Source organism: Schistocerca cancellata, chromosome 2, assembly GCF_023864275.1.
Source record: "Schistocerca cancellata isolate TAMUIC-IGC-003103 chromosome 2, iqSchCanc2.1, whole genome shotgun sequence".
Taxonomy (NCBI): domain Eukaryota; kingdom Metazoa; phylum Arthropoda; class Insecta; order Orthoptera; family Acrididae; genus Schistocerca; species Schistocerca cancellata.
In genome coordinates, this window is record NC_064627.1 from 426,681,148 (window position 1) to 426,706,274 (window position 25,127).

A 25,127-nucleotide genomic window follows, 5' to 3' on the forward strand; every position below is an offset into this window, starting at 1 on the left:
GTCCTGAGACTGGTTTGATGCAGCTCTCCATGCTACGCTATCCTGTGCAAGCTTCTTAATTTCCCAGGACCTACTGCAGCCTACATCCTTGTGAATCTGCTTAGTGTATTCATCTCTTGGTCTCCCTCTCCGATTTTTACCCTCCACACTGCCCTCCAATACTAAATTGGTGGTCCCTCAATGTCTCAGAACATGTCCTACCAACCGATCCCTTCTTCTAGTCAAGTTGTGCCACAAGCTCCTCTTCTCCCCAATTCTATTCAATACCTCCTCATTAGTTATGTGATCTACCCATCTAATCTTCAGCATTCTTCTGTAGCACCACATTACAAAAGCTTCTATTCTCTTCTTGTCTAAACAATTTATCGTCCACTTTTCACTTCCACGCTTTCCTTGCCATTGCCAGTCTACATTTTATATCCTCTCTACTTTGACTGTCATCAGTTATTTTCCTCCCCAAATGGCAAAACTCATTTACTACTTTAAGCCTCTCATTTCCTAATCTAACTCTCTCAGTATCACCAGACTTAATTCGACTACATTCCATTATCCTAGTTTTACTTTTGTTAATTTTCATCTTATACTCTCCTTTCAAGACACTGTCCATTCCGTTCAACTGCTCTTCCAAGTCCTTTGCTGTCTCTGACAAAATTACAATGTCATCAGTGAACCTCAAAGTGTGTGTGTGTGTGTGTGTGTGTGTGTGTGTGTGTGTGTGTGTGTGTGTGTGTGTGTGTGTTGGGGACGGGGGCCACTTTGATTAATTTGTTGGGAAGTTGTGTCTGGTTTGTAAGTTTGTTTTTATGAACTTTTTCATTTATTATGACTTTGTACTGTGTTTGTGAAAGGGAAATCTTTTTGAAATGAGGGTTTTCAAAATTGTTTGGTTAGTTTCATTTGGCCAGGTGGGGTGGGGTGGGGGGCATTACATTGATATCCGCATCTCAGCTACATAGGTCTACTTATAATTATGATGCTGGTTTTTATGGTTACGTGTGGTTTTGATTTTCATAAATATTTGGCTGTTCCTTTCTGTGAAACTTCCAGGCAGATTAAAACTGTGTGCTGGACAGAGACTTGAACTCGGGACCTTTGCCTTTCACGGGCAAGTGCCTTACCAATATTTTTATTGTGTCTAAAGGCACACAACAATCTGGTCATTCATACCCATGAACAAGAATTGGTAGACAGTATTGCTGCTCATGAGTCTGTGACTTTGTACACTCATGGTAATAATTAAGTGCGTAGAATGATGACATGATTTGTCAGTATTCCTCCAAAATTATGTGAACATGAGGCAGTTGTATCTCTCTGACAACTCAGGTTGAAGATAAGTAAGTGTGCTTTATGATGCAATAAGCCTTCAGCATTTTGTGTGACTCGGAGAGTTTTGTTCAATTCAAAGGTGCAGACTGGTTATTTTAATAAATGACTGCATTTCGCTGATACAAGTCTTAAAACTTCACTGAGTACATGGTTACCAGGACTTGAAACCAATGAACTGTGATCTGTGAGTATTAACTTCAGTGTATACTATGGGATTTAATTATGTCATTGGCTGTAAACTTTCTACAATTTCCTAAAACTTCCAAGATCATTGAAGAACAAAGAATTTAAATAAATTGGGATCCTTAGGTGCTTACTGGTAAATGCATGAGGAGTAATTGGGAATGGGTGCTTACCTGTTATCTTGAAACAGATTCGTTTCATTGATGATACATAGTACTTATTACTTCAAGCAGAGTTTGGATTGTATTAGTTTGTATCATTGTATGACATTACATTCCATTAAAACTATATTAAATTGCAGTAGGATACTCATTTAGAATTTAACCAGAATGCCCATATCTGTTTATGTGCTAAAAGCTTATGGTGTGATAGTGATGATGATGGATGATGATGCAGTCAAGCTACAAATCTTTTATATGGTAATTTCTGCTGCAAATAGTTCAAGTGATAGGGGACAGTCAAGGATCATCATTGCAGAATTTTACATAATCACTGTTTTTACAGTACTTTTATGGATTATACATGCAGTTTTGTCATACATTGTGCATTAACTCTTTTCTCTGGCTGGCAGCATATACATGCGGTCGAGCCGATGCAGAATCTGGTGCTATAGAGTCAGATTTGGGTGACACGGAGTCTGTGTGTGATGATGCAACTGATCACGCTGCTCGTGAGTCTGCGGCTTCTCTGTCGGGAAATGACACTGACACACTCACTGCAGGGTCACTCACTTCATTACAGCCAGAGTGTGAACAGCAGGGCCTGCAGCAGCAGCAGCAGCAGCATTTACCATCACCACCCCTACCATCCCCTCCACAACAACAACAAAATAATGCAAATGAAAGGTATGTGATTGTTAAATTCTCTCTAGTTGTTTTAGACTGTCATGTTATCTTTTAATGGTGTGCAACACAATTGTTGAACTAAGAGATGGCTTTGACTGTTTGAATTGACAGTACCTCGTGGGGAAGAGTACTCTGTACATATGTAATTATTAATGCAAACCTGAAATGAGAGCTGTATTTAAGTACTATGACATCTTTCAGAATGCCATGAAGGCCTATTAGAAACTAGTATCACCGGCATTTGAAGAACAGTGACACTAAATTTGAAGCTTTTCCTCGTCAGCCTTTTGTTGTCAAAATATGAAAGTCTGAAGTTGCCATACTTATTGGGTTGGTACATAAATTTGTAACAGTTTTCCGTAAGTTTAATAAACACAACAGACTTTAGTCATCAATAATGTATTCTTTACTACAGTCTGCTAACACTAGATAACTTTTAGATTCTGAGACTGTAGAAATCACACGGTTTTGAGGCAAAGAACTCATCACACCATGTTTATAGTGTGTTTTCATCCAGAAAGGAAAGATATTGAAGGTTGTTCGACAGAGAGGTGAAAAAGTGTAAATGGTGGGTGCAGAGGGATGTCCCAACCCAGCTCTTGTACAGTGTCTTTTGTCAGTCCACCAGAATTTGGGTGGGTGTTATCATGGAGTAGCATCACTTCATGCAGTCTTCTTGTTTGTTGTTCCTGGATTGGGTCTACAGAATATCTTAGTTGGTTACAATAAAGGTCAGGTGGTTACACCTCGGGGAAGCAACTTGTAGTACACCACTCAGTCACTGTTCCTCCAGATGCATAACATTATATTCTGTGGATGCATGCAGGTCTTTGTATGGGAAGTTGCTGCTTTATTTGGGCTCAACCATTCCTTTCTTTACCTTATGTCAGCAGAAAGACACCATTTCTTGTCACCAGTAATGATACAGGATAGGAATGGTCAGTGTTGTTCATGAACCAATTGATGATTAGCAGACAGAGATGCATGTATGACCACCCCCCGATTTTTTTTCTTTTTTTTTTAAAAACAGTGGTACCCAAACACCTGAATTATAAACCTCTGAATTGCATGCAAATTTCTCATAGTGGTGGAATGATCACAGTACATCACATTTGTCAGTTCTCAAGTACACTGACATGAATCATTGTGGATTAATGCATTTAAACATTTCATAAAATCCCGAAGATTCTCCTGCTCGTGGAAAGTCAGTAATATCGAAACAATCCCCCTTACAATCAGAAAATAATTTCCTTGCCGTGCTCTATCCAATGGCATTATACCTATACATGGCACAACTGTTTCTGTCTACCTCCACTGCTGTCACCCCTCTATTCAAGAGTATGTTGGAAATGTTCTGATTCCTCCACTCAGCATTCCATTTTCTAACATCCACAGCTGCGCTCACTATCTGCAAATGACATAATGACAAGTAAACTCAAACAGCAACAATTAACTACAAATAAAGACAGACAGTTGGTAAATAAATCTGTAGCAATCAGAATACCAGCAGGCAAAACAAAAACTCTACAAACTTACACATCAACTTCATATTATTTGATATCTTTTGGTTTGAGACTTATTTAATTAAATATTGAGACAAGACGTGGAGACACAGAATGGTATCTTTATGGGTACCAGAATTTTTACTGTAATTTATTGAAGGTATCAACTCTGAAAACATTTTATGTGCAAAAGAAATGCTAACGAGTGTTAAACATAAAATTAAAATCACTCAAGTAATTGGGTGGAACATCTAGTCATACCTGTGCTCCTGTTCTGCCCGTCAGTCATTGTTAAATATCAGTATCTTATTTCCCTTGATATTAACAGGAAATTAGTATCATGCTTAATGGCATTTCTGCTTTGATAAGTATGTGGAGCCCATACTTTTGTCCTTAGATTTGTGTACTCTGGTTTAGATTTGTAGTGGTCTTTATCTACTTAGGAGGTGCTATGTTTGAGTCAATATTAAACTGTAGGCCCCTTATACCTGGCTGGGTGAGTCAGTTCAGAGGTTAAAGGAAGACAATGGCATATACTGCCTTTGGAGGGACCACAACTTGTAACATAATGTGCTATTTACGCTGATAATAGAGTTAAGGACAGCTATGCCTCACTGGTGAAAACATTTTGTTGGCGTCAGTAGATGCATGCCACAATGCCTGACAACTTGCTTTTGTTAACATGTTTGAATTTTAAAACCTGTTGTACTTTGTTGCACTACATTTTAAACATCTTCTAATATCCATTAGTATTAGAAGTGAAATCTAGTTATGATAACTGGCTTAGTACATCTAAAAAGAACAGTTTTCACTGTGGGCATTTGTATAATCCATTTAGCAACACTCTCGCATTTGAGAAAACACTTAACTATTCTTGCAGTATCCAAGAGCATAGTTTTGTCATGCAACCCTCCTAGCAGGACACTGATTAGTAGCAGTGGCTACTATATGAAGACAAATATTGAATAAAATTGTTAAGTTGCTTTATTGTAGTGATAATATATACATTTTGTTACTCAGCAGTATTCAGAGCAGTATTTGATGTAATCAATATTTAGAAGTTTTAAGGCGAACAGTGATGTGTGAAGACACACACACACCATATTGTGAAATTGTGAAGCAGTACATCAGCTGTAGCTGCAGTATTCTACTCCTTGTTTATGTATCCATCTGCAATCCAGTGCTTATAGTGTACAGTGAATGACTTTTCTTCTTGCAAAGCATTGTATGGATTTGATTTTTAAATTAGTTTTAAGGTAGTAAGATGGTGTGATATAATAAGTATGTCAGGTTTCAGAAAGTGTACATACTATTCTAACACCTGCAAATAAAACTGGTAAAACTGGAACTGTGAACTGACTGAAGTAACATGCCATCGTAGATGTAGCCTCTTGCCTTCCCCCCCCTCCCCCCCCCCCCCTTCCTCTACACACCTCTCTCTTTCATTGTAAATAATGTCTAATGCCTGTCTTGGAAAAAGAAAAATCCCTAGAAAAGATGTAACCTTGTAACATCATAGCAGTTGCGTCAGATATTCGGTTTTTTATTTTATTTTATTTTTTTCCCCCTGTTGAAGTTTTTTTTTAAGTCTCACTACTTGTCTTTTTATTTCACTGGCACATTTGTAGATATATTTTGAATTTGCACTCCTTTTTGAATTGCCTATATTTTTATCTCTATTTTAAGACTTTTCTGTACACATGATTTGCCTGTTTTTAACTCAGATCAATGTAATTTCATTTGCTTTCAGCAGTCAGTGGATGACTTACTTCTGTTTCCCTCCCGTAACTGTGGGACTAATGTCTACATACATCTGTAGATATTCAGAGACTCATTTCTTCGGTATACAGTTATGCTAAATAAGAAACTGAATGTGATAAATTCAACAGCCAATTGCATTCATTGTTTAATGTGTGTTTGCCCACACAGAATATCCCTGTTTGTTACAAAAAAACTGTAAACACTTAAATACAACTTTGTGTGTTGCTGTCTCTCTCTCTCTCTCTCTCTCTCTCTCTCTCTCTCTCTCTCTCTCTGTGTATGTGTGTGTGTGTGTGTGTGTGTGTGTGTGTGTGTGTGTGTGAGAGAGAGAGAGAGAGAGTTGGTCAAACAAATGAGCTTATTTGTTCACTGATTTAAAATAAATAAAACTTTGCTGTGAGTAGCCTGCTTTGTCATGTGCTGGAGCTGTTATTAGTGCTGAAAGAGCTTAATTTGTTTCTATCAAGGAAGCAATGAAATTGGTTAGAAAATTTCTGACCGTGTATTGTGGATGGTCTTGTCCAGTTACATGTGAGATGTCTCGCAGATTGGCTTTTTCGTGCCGAATGTTACTACTTTTGCTGCTGCTTTGAATATGCTTCCTGCATTGACAAATAATATATTTTCAATGCCCTATGTAGCAGAGATGCTGAGTTGCAGCTCAGCATCTCCACTATATGGTGAGTAGCAGCTATCCTTTTCATAATATTGTTACATTCCATCCTGGCTTTTCCATTGTTTTATTTTCAATTCCATTTTATGTAAAATAAATCAGAAAATTGATTTTTTGAATGGAAACACATTTCAGAATTTTTGGTGAACAGAAAAAATTACCACAGCCAAACAGGGAAGATGCTGATGTATACACAAGCATTCAATAAGTAATGCAACACAGTTTTTGCTGAAAGCTGGATGATTTTGATCAGGATCAATATAACATATCATTCCCCACTCCCCTGGCAACAAAAATTTATTTTTCAACATAATCTCTGTTCAATGTGACTGCCTTGTGCCACCTTACTGGGAGGACCTGTAGACCCACGTGTTACCACTCTACTGATCAATGTCAGAGCCAACATTTCGCTTTATCAATAACCTCCCCATCACCCATTTACTGCTTCCTCCATAGTGCATCCTTCATTGAGCCAAACAGATGGAAGTCTGAAGATGCGAGATATGAGCTGTAGTAGGGTGGATGAGGAAAAACAGGCCAACAAAGTTTTGTGAGCTCCTCTTGGGTGTGCAGACTTGTGTGTGCAGACTTGTGTGAGGCCTTGTGTTGTCATAAGCAGAAGTTGATTTGCATTTTTGTGGTGACAAATACACTGAAGTCATTTATCAGTTTCCTCAGTGTAGCACAATATACTTCAGAGTTGGTTGATGCACTATGAGGGAGGACACCAAACAGAATAACCCTTTCAGAGTCACAAAAGACTGTACTGGCTGAGGGTGTGGCTTTGAACTTTTTCTTCAGAGCACAGATGGTGTGGCATCACTCCATGTAGTGCCGTTTTATTTCTGGTTCAAAGTGATGATTCAGTTTTAATGCCTGTGATGATGTTCAACAAGAAATTGTCACGATCAGCCTTGTAACGTGCAAGCTGTTCCACACAGATGGTCCTTCGTTGCTTTGTATGGTCTTCTGTTACGCAGTGAGGAACCTAGCGGGGCACACAGCTTTTAGTACCCCAGCTGGTGGGTGAGTGCGTCAGCACTACCAAGATAGATGTCCAATTGTGCAGCAAGGTGTTTGATTGTTATCTGCTTATCATATCAGATGAAAGTATCTGCATGTTCCCACATTGCAGGAGTCACAGCTGTGTGTGGCCACCTGAAACATGGGGGATCGGATAGCGTTGCACAACCTTGCTGCAATGAGACACCTCACCCACCGACTCACGTGCTTTCATTCACTGCCAGGTCTCCATTAACATTCTGCAAGCACCTAAGAGTATCTGCAGTGCTCTAATTTTCTGCCAAAAGAAACTCAGTGACAGCTCTCTGCTTGGAACACATCTCTGTTATAGAAGCCATTTTGAAGGCTATGTATAGCACTGCCAGCTATTGGAACTTCATGAAACTATAGGAGGCTGAAGTGGGAATATGCCATGATGTCCCACAACAAATTTCACATTTTATCAACTGAAACTGACTCAGGAAAAAAATTGTGTTGCATTACTTATCGAATGCCCCTCATATAGTGTACATGTTAATTCAAATACTGAAATGTGGCTGAAAGGGAATGATCTGCATTGTCAGTAGAATAAATTAATATGTTGCTAACAACAAACATCCTCAAGTGGACATTTCATTAATTGTTAGAAATCGAGGTTAATTCTTTACTAATGAATATCGAGGCTAGTAATCAGTGTTAAGGTGAGTAAAGGAATGATAGTGCATTTAGAAATAACAATCCTATAACACTGTTATCAATCTTTCTGCCAAATCTCTGACCCTGCAGAAGTATCAGTACTTATATAGACCCCACTTTTAGCGCAAAACCTAAATTCAGCCATATTGGACTTGTAAAGGACCTTGTTTTCTTCACTTATATTCTACCATGGAAACATTTCTTCACAATGCACCCCACTGACAATAGCCAACCAGAACCCCATGATAGAACCTTGTTTAAAACAGTTCTAACCTCCTTCCAACCATGATCCTCCTCCCTGTCCAACAAATCATCCTCAGGTGACCTTTTAGGAATTCTTCACTTCTAACCTTGCCTCACTTTCCTTTCCTAAATCCCTCCCTAGTGAATCCAACATCACTCCTACAGAACAACCAGCTATTTGTAACCTGAAAACCGATCTAGACCTTACCATCATCCCCACAGACAAAGACTCCACCACAACGGTCATAAATTGTTGTGACTATGTGGCTGAGGGTCTCTACCAACTCTGACACATTCGCATACAAACCTTATAACCATAATCCCATCTCTGCAGTCCAACATGACCTCCTGCAGCTCCATGAGGCCTTAGATCTAGCCAGCCTCGGTGACCGAGCGGTTCTAGGCGCTTCAGTCTGGAACCATGCTACTGCTATGGTTGCAAGTTCGAATCCTGCTTCGGGCATGGATGTGTGTGATGTCCTTAGGTTAGTAGGTTTAAGTAGTTCTAAGTTCTAGGGGACAGATGACCTCAGATGTTAAGTCCCATAGTGTTCAGAGCCATTTGAATCTTAGATCTATCCCTAAACATGACACCTGAATCCATATCCCTCTTCAGACCAGCTACCCCCTTCTACCTTTTACCCTACTCCACAACCTCCCATCCACCACCTCCCCCCTGCTCCCCCCCCCCCTCCCCCCCCCCAGGTGTCCCTACTGGTTATCCTGTTGTGGCTGGGTACAGTGCTCCCACTGACACTCCAAACTATTGTCTGTTACCTCCCATCTGACATTCAACACACGGCTCAGTTTCTTCACTGCATTTCCACAGTTCCTGTCCTTTTACCACCAGACTCCTGTCCCGTTACCACCATCTACATCTACATATATACTCTGCAAGCCCCTGTATGAAGCATGGCAGAGGGTATCCTGTCTCAATACCTGTCACTTCATTTGCTGTTCCACTTGCAAATAGAATGAGGGGGAAAGCATCTGTCTGTATGTCTCCATACAAGCCCTAATTTCTCTCATCTTCATATTGCGTATGTGAAATCTATGTTGGTAACAGTAGAATCATTCTGCCATCAGCTTCAAATGCCAGTTCTCTGAATTTTGTCAATAGCGTAATCAAAAAGAAGGTCCCTTCCCTTCCTGAAGCAGCTCTATTATATTTGAGTGTTGTTCAGACCTACTGGTAACAAATCTAGCCATCCATCTCCAAATTTGTTCGATGTCTTCCATTAATCCATATTGGTGCAGATTCCAAACACTCAAGGAGTACTCAAGAATGGGTTACACAAGTGTCCTATATGCTATCTCCTTGACAGATGAACCACACTTTCCTAAAATTCTCCCAGTTCTCCCCGTTAATTTAACTTTCAAAAGTCAAATTTATAAACAACTTGTTATACTGCCATTTATACTCCTTGCACCATCTTAAGTCAACTTATTTATGGACCATCTGGAGGAGGAGGAGGAGTCGTCCTTCTTACCGACTCAACACCTGAAACCCTGTCTAGTTCAGATTCATGATGACATTTTCACGATATAGTCCCATGGCAGGGACAACCTTTGCTCTTTTGTCAATGTCTACTCCCAAATCTGTCTTCCTCAAGTTAACAAGCCACCTTCCTACACGTCTATATTCACCTCAGATGGCTCCATAAATATATGTTCACATCAAGCATACCAACCACCAACAGTATCTCCAGCTTGATAGCTGTCACTTGTTTCATGTGAAAATCTCTTCCTTACTACACACCACCTGTAAACAGTGCATCTGCAGTGGATAGCAGAAGTTGCTGAATTATACCAAGAACCTTACCAGAGATTTGATTGACAAACAGTGTCCCATCCAGGTCATCCACAAACAGATTACCTTTTTGGTGCCCACCCAATCTATCCCCATACACCTACCAACTACCACCTACCACAGTCCACTCAAGAATTTCTTACTCGATAAAAGACAGGGCCATATTTCTATTCACCATATAGCATAGATGGTGAGTCACAGATTGGCACAACAAAAAGACTGACAGAAAGTGGGGTTTCAGCCAACAAGGCTTCATCAAAAATAGACAAGACACACGGACACTCATGCGCAAATGCAACTTGCACTCACATGACCACAGTCTCTGCCAGTTGAAGCCAGACAGCAAGCAGCAGTGCATGATGGGAGAGGCAAATGGGTGGTGGAGGTAAAGAGGAAGGTGGAGCAGAGCAGCAAGGGGGAACGATAGCAAGGTAAGTGTGGGGTCAGGAAAGTGCTGCTTGTGGGAGTGTACAGAGATGAGGTGAAGAGAGGGTTGAAGAAGGGCAGGGGGAGGGTGGGGGCTATATGGTGAGTAGCAACTACCCTTTTCATAATATTGTTACGTTCCGTCCCCAATTTTCTATTGTTTCATGTTATATATCAACAATATTATGAAAATGATAGATTGCTCCTCCCCGTAAAGATGACATGTTGCATTGCAGATGTGCACAGCAAAAAGACTGTTAGACACTGAGCTTTCATCCAAAGTCTGCCTCATAAAGGAGACACACACACACACACACACACACACACACACACACACACACACACGCACACACACCCCTCATGCACACATATCCATTATCTCTGGCCTGAGCATGACAAGTAACCAACTGGCTACTCACATGACTTCAACTACTTCATTAATGGGCCATTTGGGTACACCCTCCCAGTACAAGTTTCTCTGAACTGCACAGGTGGGAATTCTCTTCAGTATATCCTGCTTTTTCTTAGTCCCTCTGGCCGAATCCTCTGCTTACCTATTACCCACTACCTTACCTTACCTTACCTTACCTTACCTTTTCCCATCTTTCTTCTGTCTGCACCATTCCTTTCCTGTCCAGATTATGTATTGCCTTCTCCCACAACTCTTCCTCCATCTCCCTACCTCCCCATGTGGGCATTCTCTCACCCTGTTTCTCCCTCCCCTCACTTCATAAATTTCGTTCCCATACAATGCGAATATTTTTCATATAATTTGTCTGTGGATAGGTAAGGTGTAACGTCCTCTATATCTGATCTCATATTGGCGCAAGAAGCAATTGCTCTCAAAAAGTTGTATGGTTATTTTTGTGAAAAGGAGTTTATATATGCTAGAATGGACATTAGATTTAGCTTTTCAAATAAAGGTTTGCAGTGTTGTTTGTTTTTTACTCCCACGAACGCTTAAATGACCTTTTTCTGTAGTCTGAAAGTTTTGAGTAGATTAGTTATCTCAAAAAGTTATGCTATACGTAATGACTGGAACAAAATATCCAAAATAAACATAGCACACAATGTTGTTACACCTATATTTGAAGATGCTAACTGTTCTCGAAAGAACAGATACCACTGATGACCGTGCAGCTACTCTAGAATAAATGATAATTAATTGAAACCCTCAGCTGCCGACATGTGTTGTTGATATACCTCGATGGGGACAGTTGAAAATGAGTGTCCTGACCGGGACTCGAACCTGGGATCTCCTGCTTATATGGCAGATGCTCTATCCATCTGAGCCACCGAGGACACAAATGAATAGGGCGACTGCAGGGACTTATCCCTTGCATGCTTCCCGTGAGACCCACATTCCCAACTGTCCACACTCTACATACGTAATGTACCTAAAAGATATTTGCCCATTCACTCATTACTCGTGCCCACTAAGGTGCAGCTTCCCATAAGGGTTCGGGCAACCTGTGCGCATTCACACAGATGAAGGTCAATTGCTGGGTATCCTTTAACTATATATGAAGATAGTAACTGTTCTCAAAAGAACAGATACCATTGATGACCGTGCAGCTTCTCTAGAATAAATGATAATTAATTGAAACAGCTGCTGACAGGTGTTGTTGACATACCTCGATGGGGACAGTAGAAAATGTGTGCCCCGACTGGGACTTGAACCTTGGATCTCCTGCTTACATGGCAGACACTGTCCATCTGAGCCACTGAGGACACAGATGAATAGGGCGACTGCAGGGACTTATCCCTTGCACGCTTCCTGTGTATAGATTGTGGACAGTTGGGAATGTGGGTCTCACAGGAAGCGTGCAAGGGATAAGTCCCTGCAGTTGCCCTATTTGTCGGTGTCCTTGGAGGCTCAAATGGATAGTGTGTCTGCCATGTAAGCAGGAGGTCCCGGGTTTGAGTCCCGGTCGGGGGGCACATTTTCAACTGTCCCCATCGAGGTATCAACAACACCTGTCGACAGCTGAAGGTTTCAATTACTTATCATTTGTTACACCTAGCTTGACAATGTGAAACAATTTTTGGGATGCTGTTAACATCTACGACAAAATGTTGAAGATGTCTTCCAATACTCCTCTTACTCATCATTGTGGACCAGACTTGGCATAAGCACACGTTCATATGCAAAGGGTGAACAACTGGGTTTTGGTAACAGATCATTTTATGCTCAAGCATGAAGGGTTGAAAAAATTTATCTTTTAACTGCCCATTGCAGCATCATCTCCAACAACTCCTAATGTTTTGCTTCAATAAAACACTTCTTAAACAAGCTTCTGAATTATGAATTCAGATTTTAGTGTTCCTTCTCTTCAACAAAGTGGCATTTGGTCAAATAGATTAATACAACACCACTGATGTCCAAAACTTAAGAGCGAATGTGACTTTCATGTGATATGTTGCTGCCAAGTAACGTAGCTCAATGAAACTTTGTCCAAACATAGAGAGAATTGTCACAGTATAGTATAGATTATAACTGTATGGGATGAACAGAATGACACTTTCATTTGTAGCCAATAATTAAACTGAAGTCAACATGATTCATGGTGATCTCATGAACACAATATAAGGTAGGGCATGGTTCTTAACCCTTTTGCTCCTACAAATGTGCTTGACATAGGCCTTGAAGTGTGCAGTGTTTTTATGGACTAAGCCAACAGTCTGTGCTGGGACCCTTTGTGTCCATGATTGCTTCCTCCCTGCTGTATTACCAGTGCCAGCCTCCTGCTGCTGTGCCTAATATTTCACAGGAAGCTTGCAACAAAAAGCTGTAGAATCTGTGCATTTACTCCCTCCATTCTCCATTATGTCTTTGCTCTTGCTGCATGCTAGCACAATAAATTATTCGCAGACAATTCACAAGGGAAATTAAGTGCTTGCTGAAAAAACATTTTGATGCATCTGGATATGTTTAGAGTATATACACAAAATTAATTATCTGGCAGAATTCCATGTCAGAAATGAATGTGCTAGAATACAAAATCTTTCCTTTATGTCAGAAAAATTTGATCACATCATAGAGAGATGAATCTGCATAATTTTTAATTAGTTTATACTATGTGTGCTGTGTATTTATTTCATGCTTGGGACAGATACTGCTTCACATGAAGAATCTGGTCCATCTTTTGCCAGCACACTATTTCATCTAGGAGAAACTTCAAACTCGAAACCTTGAAGCTCTTGAATTCTTTTTGCAATGTGCATTACTTATTTTCAGTCCTTTCACACATCCCTAGACAACTTTCACAGCCAAAAATAGCTATACCCAAATAAAATTGTCTGAGTTACCTGCTAATAATTTTAGCATGTCATAATCAGATGAAAATGTACAATTTTTCTATTACTGGCATAATGTATGCTATGTAATTATATCACGTGCAAAATTCACTGTGCAACTGAACTAAAGAATAACTTTTTTGAAACCCCATAATTGTTTTCCTTTGTGACACAGAAGTTTGAAGTTTGACTCAAAGGTACTCAAAGAGTGTCTGTAATGGTGCAAAAATGTGGCATCCTGTGACATCAGCCTTGGGTTCGACAATGCTTTAAACAGCAAAGTTTTGACATGAGAGGAAAAAAGATCAGAGCTGAGAGGTTCAGGTGATGTGTAAAATGGGCTGATGTCACATTGGCACCAAATTGCATCACAATTCTGCCTACCACCACCGTAGACATTTCACTTGATGGGAAGGTCATTACACATCTTCTTACCCACATTTCACCCCTTGTTTTCGCGCCTCTGCTTGGAGGTCAGAATAGCGACACCCAGTATTGAAATCACACTGTTTTCTTATGGGTGGCTTGGAAAAATATCTCAGACACACTGCCACTCAGAACTGTCACAAAAAAGCTTCAGAGGGAGGTATAAAGAGTGTCAATGAAACAACCCCTTTCACTGATGTGTTGATTCCCACACATTTTGAAGTAAAAAACAAAGTTCTCTCTGTGATGAGCAACGGGACGACATCTTGACAACCTCAGATGCTGCTGACACCTCCAGGTGTTTCAGCCCCTCTCTAAGGACATTGTGGGCCTGCGTGTGCATCAGAAGTGATCACACTCCTTTGGAATGCAGTGTGACCATAATTTTTGCTCTTCTGTATGGGTTGTAACCACTGGGGATCATCCAAAACAATTCAAAAAAATTGGAAAGTGACTTGAAGCCACAAAGGGTGCATATACTTTTTCAGCCCTCCAGGTTTGTGCCCTCCTGCGTTGTGATCATTGAAGGGTGCGTCATTGACACATGCGTGAATACAGTGGCAAACTGCCCATCTAATAACACTCCCACCTCAGCAGTACTCTTGGTGACACCTACCCACATTTACTGAGAATTGTAGAAATGTTTCTTCACAGAGAAAACCTACGAAGTAGCCCTAGGCACCTGCAAGTAGGTGACCACTTGACACCCCTCTGTTCCCAGTTGCCTGCATGCAGGTACATAAGGCTACTTCATAGGTTAAAAATTCTCAATAAATGTGGGTGGGTGCCACTGAGGGTACTGCCGAACTGAGGGGTCTTGAGGGACGTTAGCCATTGTATTCACGCATGTGCCAATGTCGCACCCATCTGTGATCGTGCCACAGGAGAGCTTGAAACCGGAAGACTGAAAAAGCATAAGCATGCTTTGCTGGTTCTTATCATGTTCAAATTTCATCATATGGTTTTACGACAATCCATAGTTACTACAACCTGTATACGAGAACAAAAATTGCAGTCGTGCTGCTCCTAAAAGTGGTGCAATCATGTTCAGTTGGGTTAGAGCCCAATAATCTCACTAGAGAGGAGTTGAAATTCCCAGGGGTGTCCAGCAGTGTCAAAGGTTGTTGAGAAAGTTGTACTGGCACTCATTGTACCAAGAACTGTTGTTTTTAACCACAAAATGCCCCCTGGAAAGGGGCGGTCTGGTTGACGCACTTTGTCACCCACTGAGGCCTTTTCATGCCAATTCTGAGTCGTGATGTACCTCAAATCTTTTCCTTGGCCACCCATAAGAAAACTGTGTGATTTCAACTATGATTGCCACCGTTCTGACCTCCATCACAGAAGAGTCAAAAGGAGGGGTGAAATGTGGGTAAGATGGGGTGTGACAATTTTCCCGGCATGTGACACATGTTCTGTGGCTTTGGTCAGAATAGTGATGAAATTTGGTGCCAATGTGACATTATTAACACACACTACTACACCTCACATGAACTTCTGAGCTCTGTTTTCTCCCCCTCCCTGCATGTGTCGAACCTTCTTGTTTGAAGGGTCATCGAGCCTAAGAGTGCCACCAAGGGCCACCACACTTTTGCACCATTACAAAGGAAGGTTATAGACACTGTGAGCCAAATTTCAAACTTCTGTGCTGCAATCGGAGACAATTATGAGGTTTTGAAAAAGTAATCCTTCAATTCTGTTCTGCAATGTAGATATAGCATCAACTGAAGCACAAAGTCTGTTTGGTGCCAGCATACTTCATTTGGAAAGATGCACCATAGTGGGGAAACTTAACTGTTTGAATACTTTTTTAAATACTCAGTATATATTTGCCATCCTTCCTTGTGTACTTAGGCCAAAAATTGGGGTACCTGAATATAATTGTTTCTGCCACATTGGAATAATTTCACCACATTGTAAAGTGATGAATATGTATAGTTTTTCGTTTACTGGTGAAATGTATCCTGTGTATTTACATCATCCATGGATAGATGGGTAGCATCTGAAACACCAAGTTAGTTCATTAGCCAGCAGACTACTTCATGTGAAGGAACTGTCTGAATACTTCTTACATTCATTTTATATATTTTCCATGCTTCTTTTTGATCTGGGCTTTGGACTGGCACAAACAGTTAAAAACCACTTTTTATATTGCCTGTTTTTTTACATTTTTGTATTTCTTTTCTCTTTCTTTTTTAAATAATTTATCCAGATGTGTTAAATAATTTGAACTAGCATTTTAGTTCAAGTGGTTATTAATAACTGCTTGTGTGATAAGTCTTGAAACTGGATACAACACATAATGGTGCATTGCAAGTTTTGCATTAGTCTCTGGTTTCCTGGCACACTTCCTGTTTTGCGGAAACTGCACACCTGCGCATTAGAAAATGTTTATTGGAATATTTACTCACAATAACATCTGAAAAATGTATCCCTGTAAATGGTAGGGGATTCTCATTATAGGAGTGCCTTTCTCTGCCAGCTTTTTCTCTATTCTGTTGCACATTTTTCTAAAATTTGCCTAATGAGAGATAGGTGAAACACTGCGAGTGACATTTTTTGCTCTGTAACTGACTTGTGGAGAGCATTAGTACTTAAAATGCCCAATGCATTTCACCTGTGCATCATGGGATTTGTCAGAACAAGCAGGTCAGGCCATTTACCGAGTATTCTCTTGTTGTAAGACCTGCTCCACTTGAAATGTTCAGTTCAGTTACACATTGTCATCCATAAAAATGAGTTCATGGCCAAATGCACCCTTGGAAAGATGCACATGGAGAAATGCAGTGTCACAATAATATTGACTGGTGAGTGTACCATGTTCAAAGATTTAGAGGTCAGTATGTCAATGCAACATTATGCCTTCCTATGCCATAACACTTGGACCACCAAACAGATAATGTTTCATGGTGCTTGATTATCTTAATATGGCGAGAGGTGGGAAAATGTAATGTACCTAGGAACACTGTTGTATGTGATTGGTTTGGTAGTGCAGGTGTTATTGTGTGTGCAGTAACAGTATTGCATGGCTTCCTGACCCCCCCAAATCTTCAAACACGATACGCTTACCAATCAACATTATTGTCACACTGTACTCTTTCTCCATGTGCATCTTTTCGATGGTGCATTCAACCCTGAGATCATTTTTATGCAGGACATTTGTGACTGCAGTTAACTGTCCAGGTGGAGTAGATCTTGGAATGTGAGGATATTCTTTGTTGGGCCTACCCTGCACATTCACCTCACTTAGATGTATTGAAGCATGTCCACATGCACCTATGACCATCCAACAGTTGTCAACTGTGCTAGTGGAGGAATGCAATGCCCTACCACACCTATTCCGTACCAACCGTGTGGCCAGCATTGGAACACATTGCAGAGCATGCATTGTCATCATTGGTGATCACATGCACTTGCACTGTTAAGAGCCATGTCCCACCTTTTGTAATTTCCAGGAGACCGTCATGAGTTCCAGTGATTTTTTTTGTAATTATTGTCTTTGAATAAAAGTTTCATTTCTGCTTGTCTCATAATGCATATTTCTTTGTTTCATTCTGCACTTTACTTCAGCAGTTCTTTCTATATGTTACTTAGCACTGACACATCATGCGTAAGTTAACTAAAATTTTCTTGGCAAATAGTGTCTTGTTTCATATTCTTCGCAGTGACCTCACCTCTCTACTCTCATACAGTCTGTCACTTTTCATGTCCTACTAGTTTGAGTACCAACTGACTGTTGGCACAGTGGGAATCGGCAAGGTAATGATTTGGGAACCATTCACCTCACCTCATACGGTGACCTAATTTGGGCTGTTTGTTAAAAATGTTGTTTAATTTATACACAAATTACATTAATATCAACCATTTATAGGCAGATGTTTTATTTGCTGATCTGTGTTGCCAATTTTAATTAATATCTAATTAAAATAGTTTTAGTTTGGAATGTAAGCTTCAGGTTCTTAGTAGATGGTATTAAGACACCAATCTTCCATTCTCATGTCTAGACTACTACCCTTGATCATGATTTCTGCTTGCCACATTAAGTGCTACTTCTCAAACTGGCAGCTGTGCTCACCTGTGTAAGAATTTTTGCTGCAGCAACTACATCCTGTCATATACTCACGAACTCTTAGTGAAAACCTTATGTAACATAATTTACTCTCTCCATTCAATCATTCAAAAATATTGTGATCAGTGTGATCATGTGACCAGAAACACCAAACCTTACATAAAACTGAAAAACAGATGCTTTGTACATTGAAATTTGGGATACAGAATAAGACCAAAATTATTTACATGGCTTAAAGTAAATTTAGTACAGTTACTATTCTACGGAAGTGAAAACTGATCCAAACACTAGTCTGAATAAGATGCAGAGATACTCCAGAATGATATTTTCACTCCACAGTGTGGAAGTAAAGCTGTGAGGATGGGTCATGAGTCACACATGGGTAGCTCAATTGGTAGAGCACTTTTCCGCAAGCGGCAGAGGTCCAAGTTTGAGTCTTGCACACAGTTTTAATCTGCAGAGAGGCTGTTTGGATGAATATTCTGCAATGTACAGAAGATTATTTTGGTTTTTGATTCTAGAAAGTATAAATAATGAAGAGAAGAAATTAGTGTCACAAATTTAGCTATGAGATACAGATCTAGTTGGCTTCAACCCTTGCTGTGCCTACCAGAATCTAGGACAGCCAAAACAACAGTGGAGTGCTAACCAGTTGCGGCCTGTGACAGTTAGCATCATATTGTTATTTCAAAGCCGACCTCATAATGGCCATTTCAAAACACTGATCCTTTTTTTTTTTTATTGATATTGGTCATTTATAATATCTATTTATATTGTAATTCGCTTGCTTTTATTTCTAGCTTATATTGCATCATTCCTCACTGATACAGTGAATGTTTAATTTCACTTTATCTCTTGCCCTTTTTCAGTGAGATATTTGTTCCCATCAACATACCGCATTAGAGTTAACTTGGAAATAAATTTCACAGCATTGTTTATGCTAACAGATGTTTAGGTATGAAGGCTGAAATGTAAATTCCATACTAACTGGGACCATGAGTGTTTATCATTTGGTAATTTTTTATCACCTGAGATGTCTGCCACTAAGCAGAAGTGAGGGAGTCGGTTATTCCTCGCCAGTTCCAGATACGTGTCTGAGTTCTTGGAGCGTTATTTGGGTGGTGAAGCTGTTGCCATATCTGAACAGCCTATAGTGCAGCAACATCAGAATCAGCAGCAGCAACAACAACAACAACAACAACAGACAATGACAGGACACTGTCTGTCACAGAACAGGTACAATTGGGTCTTAATTTGGATGAAATATCTTTTCATTGCCCTTTGTAGGAATTATTTTGGTACCAGTAACTAGTATCACTCAATTCATGTAATAGTTTTCACTTGAATGTAACTGCTCTCTGTATTCACCATAAAATAACAGCAATGTAAATGAGAATATTTAATGTTATTCATTATAAATAACCAGTCATTGATACTTATAACAGTGTAGGAATTTAGTTTAATTGTGTTTTTACTGATTTTAAACTGGTATATAAATCATCATTTAAAAAGGATAGATTTGTAAGAAGTGGGGGTGATGGTGATAGAAATAGTAATAATAATAGTAGTAATAAAATCTCACAACAAGAAGCGATAGAGCAATTAGATGAAAAGAAGCAGAAATTACAAGCATTGGCCAAACGACTTACAAGATACAAAAAAAGTGAAAATAGAAGGAAACAGAACCAAACATTCAACACAAACCAAAAGAAATGTTACCAGACAATAGATAACACACACATTAAAATAGACAATCCATCAAACATAACAGACATGGAACACTTCTGGAGCAACATATAGTCAAACCCGGTACAACATAACAGACATGTACGGTGGATACAAGCAGAAACAGACACATACAAGATGATACCACAAATGCCTGAAGTGATAATATTGCAACATGAAGTCACCCGAGCAATTAATTCTATGCACAATTGGAAAGCCCCTGGAAAAGATAAAATAGCAAATTTCTGGCTAAAGAAGTTCACCTCAACACATTCACATCTAACTAAATTATTTAACAGTTACATTGCAGACCCATACACATTCCCTGACACACTTACACATGGAATAACTTATCTGAAACCTAAAGATCAAGCAGACACAGCAAACCCAGCTAAGTATCGCCCCATAACATGCCTACCAACAATATACAAAATATTAACTTCAGTCATTACACAGAAATTAATGACACATACAACACAGAACAAAATTATAAATGAAGAACAAAAAGGCTGCTGCAAAGGAGCACGAGGATGTAAAGAGCAACTGATAATAGATACAGAGGTGACATACCAAGCTAAAACTAAATAAAGGTCGCTGCACTACGCATACATTGATTACCGAAAAGCTTTTGATAGTGTACTCCACTCATGGTTACTACAGATATTGGAAATATACAAAGTAGATCCTAAATTAATACAGTTCCTAAACATAGTAATGAAAAATTGGAAAACCACACTTAATATCCAAACAAATTCAGATAATATCACATCACAGCCAATACAGATTAAGCGTGGAATATACCAAGGAGACTCATTAAATCCTTTCTGGTTCTGCCTTGCTCTGAACCCACTATCCAACATGCTAAATAATACAAATTATGGATATAATATTACTGGAACATACCCACACAAAATCACACATTTGCTGTACATGGATGATCTAAAACTACTGGCAGCAACAAATCAACAACTCAACCAATTACTAAAGATAACAGAAGTATTCAGCAATGATATAAATATGGCTTTTGGAACAGACAAATGTAAGAAAAATAGCATAGTCAAGGGAAAACACACTAAACAAGAAGATTACATATTGGATAACCACAGCGACTGCATAGAAGCGATGGAAAAAACAGATGCCTATAAATATCTAGTATACAGACAAAAAATAGGAATAGATAATACAAATACTGAAGAAGAACTAAAAGAAAAATATAGATAAAGACTACCAAAAATACTGAAAACAGAATTGACAGAAGGAACAGGACAAAAGCTATAAATACCTATGCTATACCAATATTGACCCACTCATTTGGAGTAGTGAAATGGAGTAACACAGACCTAGAAGCACTCAATACACTTACACAATCACAATGCCACAAATATAGAATACATCACATACATTCAGCAACAGAAAGATTCACATTAAGCAGAAAGGAAGGAGGAAGGGGATTTATCGACATAAAAAACCTACATTATGGACAGGTAGACAATTTAAGAAAATTCTTTATGGAACGAGCAGAAACTAGCAAAGTACACAAAGCAATCACTCATATAAATACATCGGCTACTCCATTGCAATTTCATAACCACTTCTACAACCCTGTAGATACAAAGAAAGTAAATTGGAAAAAGAAAACACTACATGGTAAGCACCCGCATCATCTAACACAGCCACACATTGATCAAGACGCATCCAACGCATGGCTAAGAAAAGGCAATATATACAGTGAGAAGGAAGGATTCATGATTGCAATACAGGATCAAACAATAAACACCAGATATTACAGCAAGCATATTATTAAAGATCCCAATACCACAACAGATGAATGCAGACTTTGCAAACAACAAATAGAAACAGTAGACCACACCACAAGCATATGTACAATACTAGCAAATACAGAATACCCCAGAAGACATGACAATGTAGCAAAAATAATAAATCAACAGCTTGCCATACAACATAAACTAATAAAACTACACGTTCCCACATACAAGTATGCACCACAAAATGTACTAGAGAATGGTAAATACAAATTATACTGGAACAGAACCATTATAACAGATAAAACAACACCACATAACAAACCTGACATCATACTCACCGACAAAAAGAAGAAATTAACACAACTAATCGAAATATCCATACCCAATACAACAAATATACAAAAGAAAGCAGGAGAAAAAATTGAAAAATACATCCAACTGGCTGAGGAAGTAAAGGACATGTGGCATCAGGATAAAGTTGACATTATACCAATTATACTGTCAACTACAGGAGTCATACCACACAGTATCCACCAGTACATCAACGCAATACAGCTACATCCAAACATATATATACAATTACAAAAATCTGTAATTTTTTATACATGTTCAATTACCCGAAATTTCCTAAATGCAATGTAATATATACCGCACAGTTAAAAGGAAGTCACACTTGATCAAGGTCCACGTCACTTTCCATTTTTAACCAGACATAACGTCTGAGAAAGGAAAGAAATAATAATAATGCTGTTTCACGTGTTTCATAAATATAATAAAATAAATGACTAACTGTATAACAGAGGTGAGTGATTGTTTTTCACAGCTTTTGGCAAGCAACTGTTGCATGTGTAATGCTTACTGTGATTAATTGTGCAACAATGACATTTTTAATTGTTTTATAGGCTTACTAACAGTTTGTGTGTGTGTGTGTGTGTGTGTGTGTGTGTGTGTGTGTGTGTGTAATTGCATGTTATTTAAGGGAATGGATTGTAAGTTTTTGTCTGATGTTTAAGTGGCAATTTTATGTTGATAGTGTTGTTCTTTCTTGCTGTACTGTTTCCTTTTATGTATACAGATACAAACTGCACCTGTTCTGTAGCTTATTCTGTGCTGGTTTTTTCTTTTTCTTTTTTTTATTATTTTTTTTTTTAATCCGTGTACTGTATGCTGATGCATTTCAAGTTGTTCCATAGGTTGTGCTGATTCCTGCAAAGAGTACCACACTTTACCCAGTTATTTGCATATCATAGTAAATAGTTCTTGTTTGTGCAGGACCACCAACCATTCAAGATCTCCAGCTGATGTGAACCCTATTAACATGTCTCTGGATTCCATGATGCAGCGTAGTCCGTCAGCGGAATTGTGTTTTACTGTTCCTCCTGATCCTCTGCTGTCACCATACTTAACAAGTGACTGTACCCTACAAAAGTTCCCTCCAGTTGGTATTCTGGTGAGTGGCTAAGCTTCAACATCATTTATTTGCTGTTACAGAAAAGCATGTAACTTTCAGAATGTAGAAAAACTGTCAGTATATTAAAATTTCCAAAAGTAAGATTTATATTGGAAAATCCTGCATGAAATACAAACAGTAGAATCCTATACCAACCTGTCAGAAGTGTGTGTATATATATATATATATATATATATATATATATATATATATATATATATATATATAATAGAGGGAAACATTCCACGTGGGAAAAATATCTCTGCCCAAACTCTTTACCTTTACAAATGTCTGCTTGTGTCTGTGTATGTGTGGATGGATATGTGTGTGTGTGCGAGTGTATACCTGTCCTTTTTTCCCCCTAAGGTAAGTCTTTCCGCTCCCGGGATTGGAATGACTCCTTACCCTCTCCCTTAAAACCCATATCCTTTTGTCTTTCCTTCTCTTTCCCTCTTTCCTGACGAGGCAACCGTTGGTTGCGAAAGCTAGAATTTTGTGTGTATGTTTGTGTTTGTTTGTGTGTCTATCGACCTGCCAGCGCTTTTGTTAAATATATATATATATATATATATATATGTCCAGGCAGAGCTTCAAGGAATCCTCAGAACCTTAGGCCCCCTACAAAACCTTTCACCTGACTCCATCAACCTCCTGACCCCACCAACACCCTGCACCCCTACCTTCTACCTTCTTCCTAAAATTCACAAACCCAATCATCCCGGCCGCCCCATTGTAGTCGGTTACCAAGCCCCCACAGCACGTATCTCTGCCTACGTAGATCAACACCTTCAACCCATTACATGCAGTCTCCCATCCTTCATCAAAGACACCAACCACTTTCTCGAACGCCTGGAATCCTTACCCAATCCGTTACCCCCAGAAACCATCCTTGTAACCATTGATGCCACTTCCTTATACACAAATATCCCGCACGTCCAGGGCCTCGCTGCGATGGAGCATTTCCTTTCACGCCGATCACCTGCCACCCTACCTAAAACCTCTTTCCTCATTACCTTAGCCAGCTTCATCCTGACCCACAACTTCTTCACTTTTGAAGACCAGACATACCAACAATTAAAGGGAACAGCCATGGGTACCAGGATGGCCCCCTCGTACGCCAACCTATTCATGGGTTGCTTAGAGGAAGCCTTCTTGGTTACCCAGGCCTGCCAACCCAAAGTTTGGTACAGATTTATTGATGACATTTTCATGATCTGGACTCACAGTGAAGAAGAACTCCAGAATTTCCTCTCCAACCTCAACTCCTTTGGTTCACCTGGTCCTACTCCAAATCCCATGCCACTTTCCTTGATGTTGACCTTCACCTGTCCAATGGCCAGCTTCACACGTCCGTCCACATCAAACCCACCAACAAGCAACAGTACCTCCATTATGACAGCTGCCACCCATTCCACATCAAACGGTCCCTTCCCTACAGCCTAGGTCTTCGTGGCAAACGAATCTGCTCCAGCCCAGAATCCCTGAAGCATTACACCAACAACCTGACAACAGCTTTCGCATCCCGCAACTACCCTCCCGACCTGGTACAGAAGCAAATAACCAGAGCCACTTCCTCATCCTCTCAAACCCAGAACCTCCCACATAAGAACCACAAAAGTGCCCCACTTGTGACAGGATACTTTCCGGGACTGGATCAGATTCTGAATGTGGCTCTCCAGCAGGGATACGACTTCCTCAAATCCTGCCCTGAAATGAGATCCATCCTTCATGAAATCCTCCCCACTCCACCAAGAGTGTCTTTCCGCCGTCCACCTAACCTTCGTAACCTCTTAGTTCATCCCTATGAAATCCCCAAACCACCTTCCCTACCCTCTGGCTCCTGCCCTTGTAACCGCCCCCGGTGTAAAACCTGTCCCATGCACCCTCCCACCACCACCTACTCCAGTCCTGTAACCCAGAAGGTGTA

The 25,127-nt window shown here is 39.7% G+C and overlaps 1 protein-coding gene across 2 annotated transcripts in view; it reads left to right on the top strand.

Moving 5' to 3' along the window:
- LOC126161892 (hormone-sensitive lipase) overlaps positions 1-25,127 on the top strand; it is a 119,841-nt gene that overhangs the window by 75,884 nt on the left and 18,830 nt on the right. Inside the window, exons 8-10 of one of the 2 annotated variants that reach the window (XM_049918033.1) lie at positions 2,081-2,354; positions 19,340-19,495; positions 23,023-23,200. In XM_049918033.1, the coding sequence (XP_049773990.1) occupies positions 2,081-2,354; positions 19,340-19,495; positions 23,023-23,200 (608 nt within the window). The remainder of the gene's footprint in view (positions 1-2,080; positions 2,355-19,339; positions 19,496-23,022; positions 23,201-25,127) is intronic. The other variant, XM_049918034.1, reaches the window with a different exon arrangement.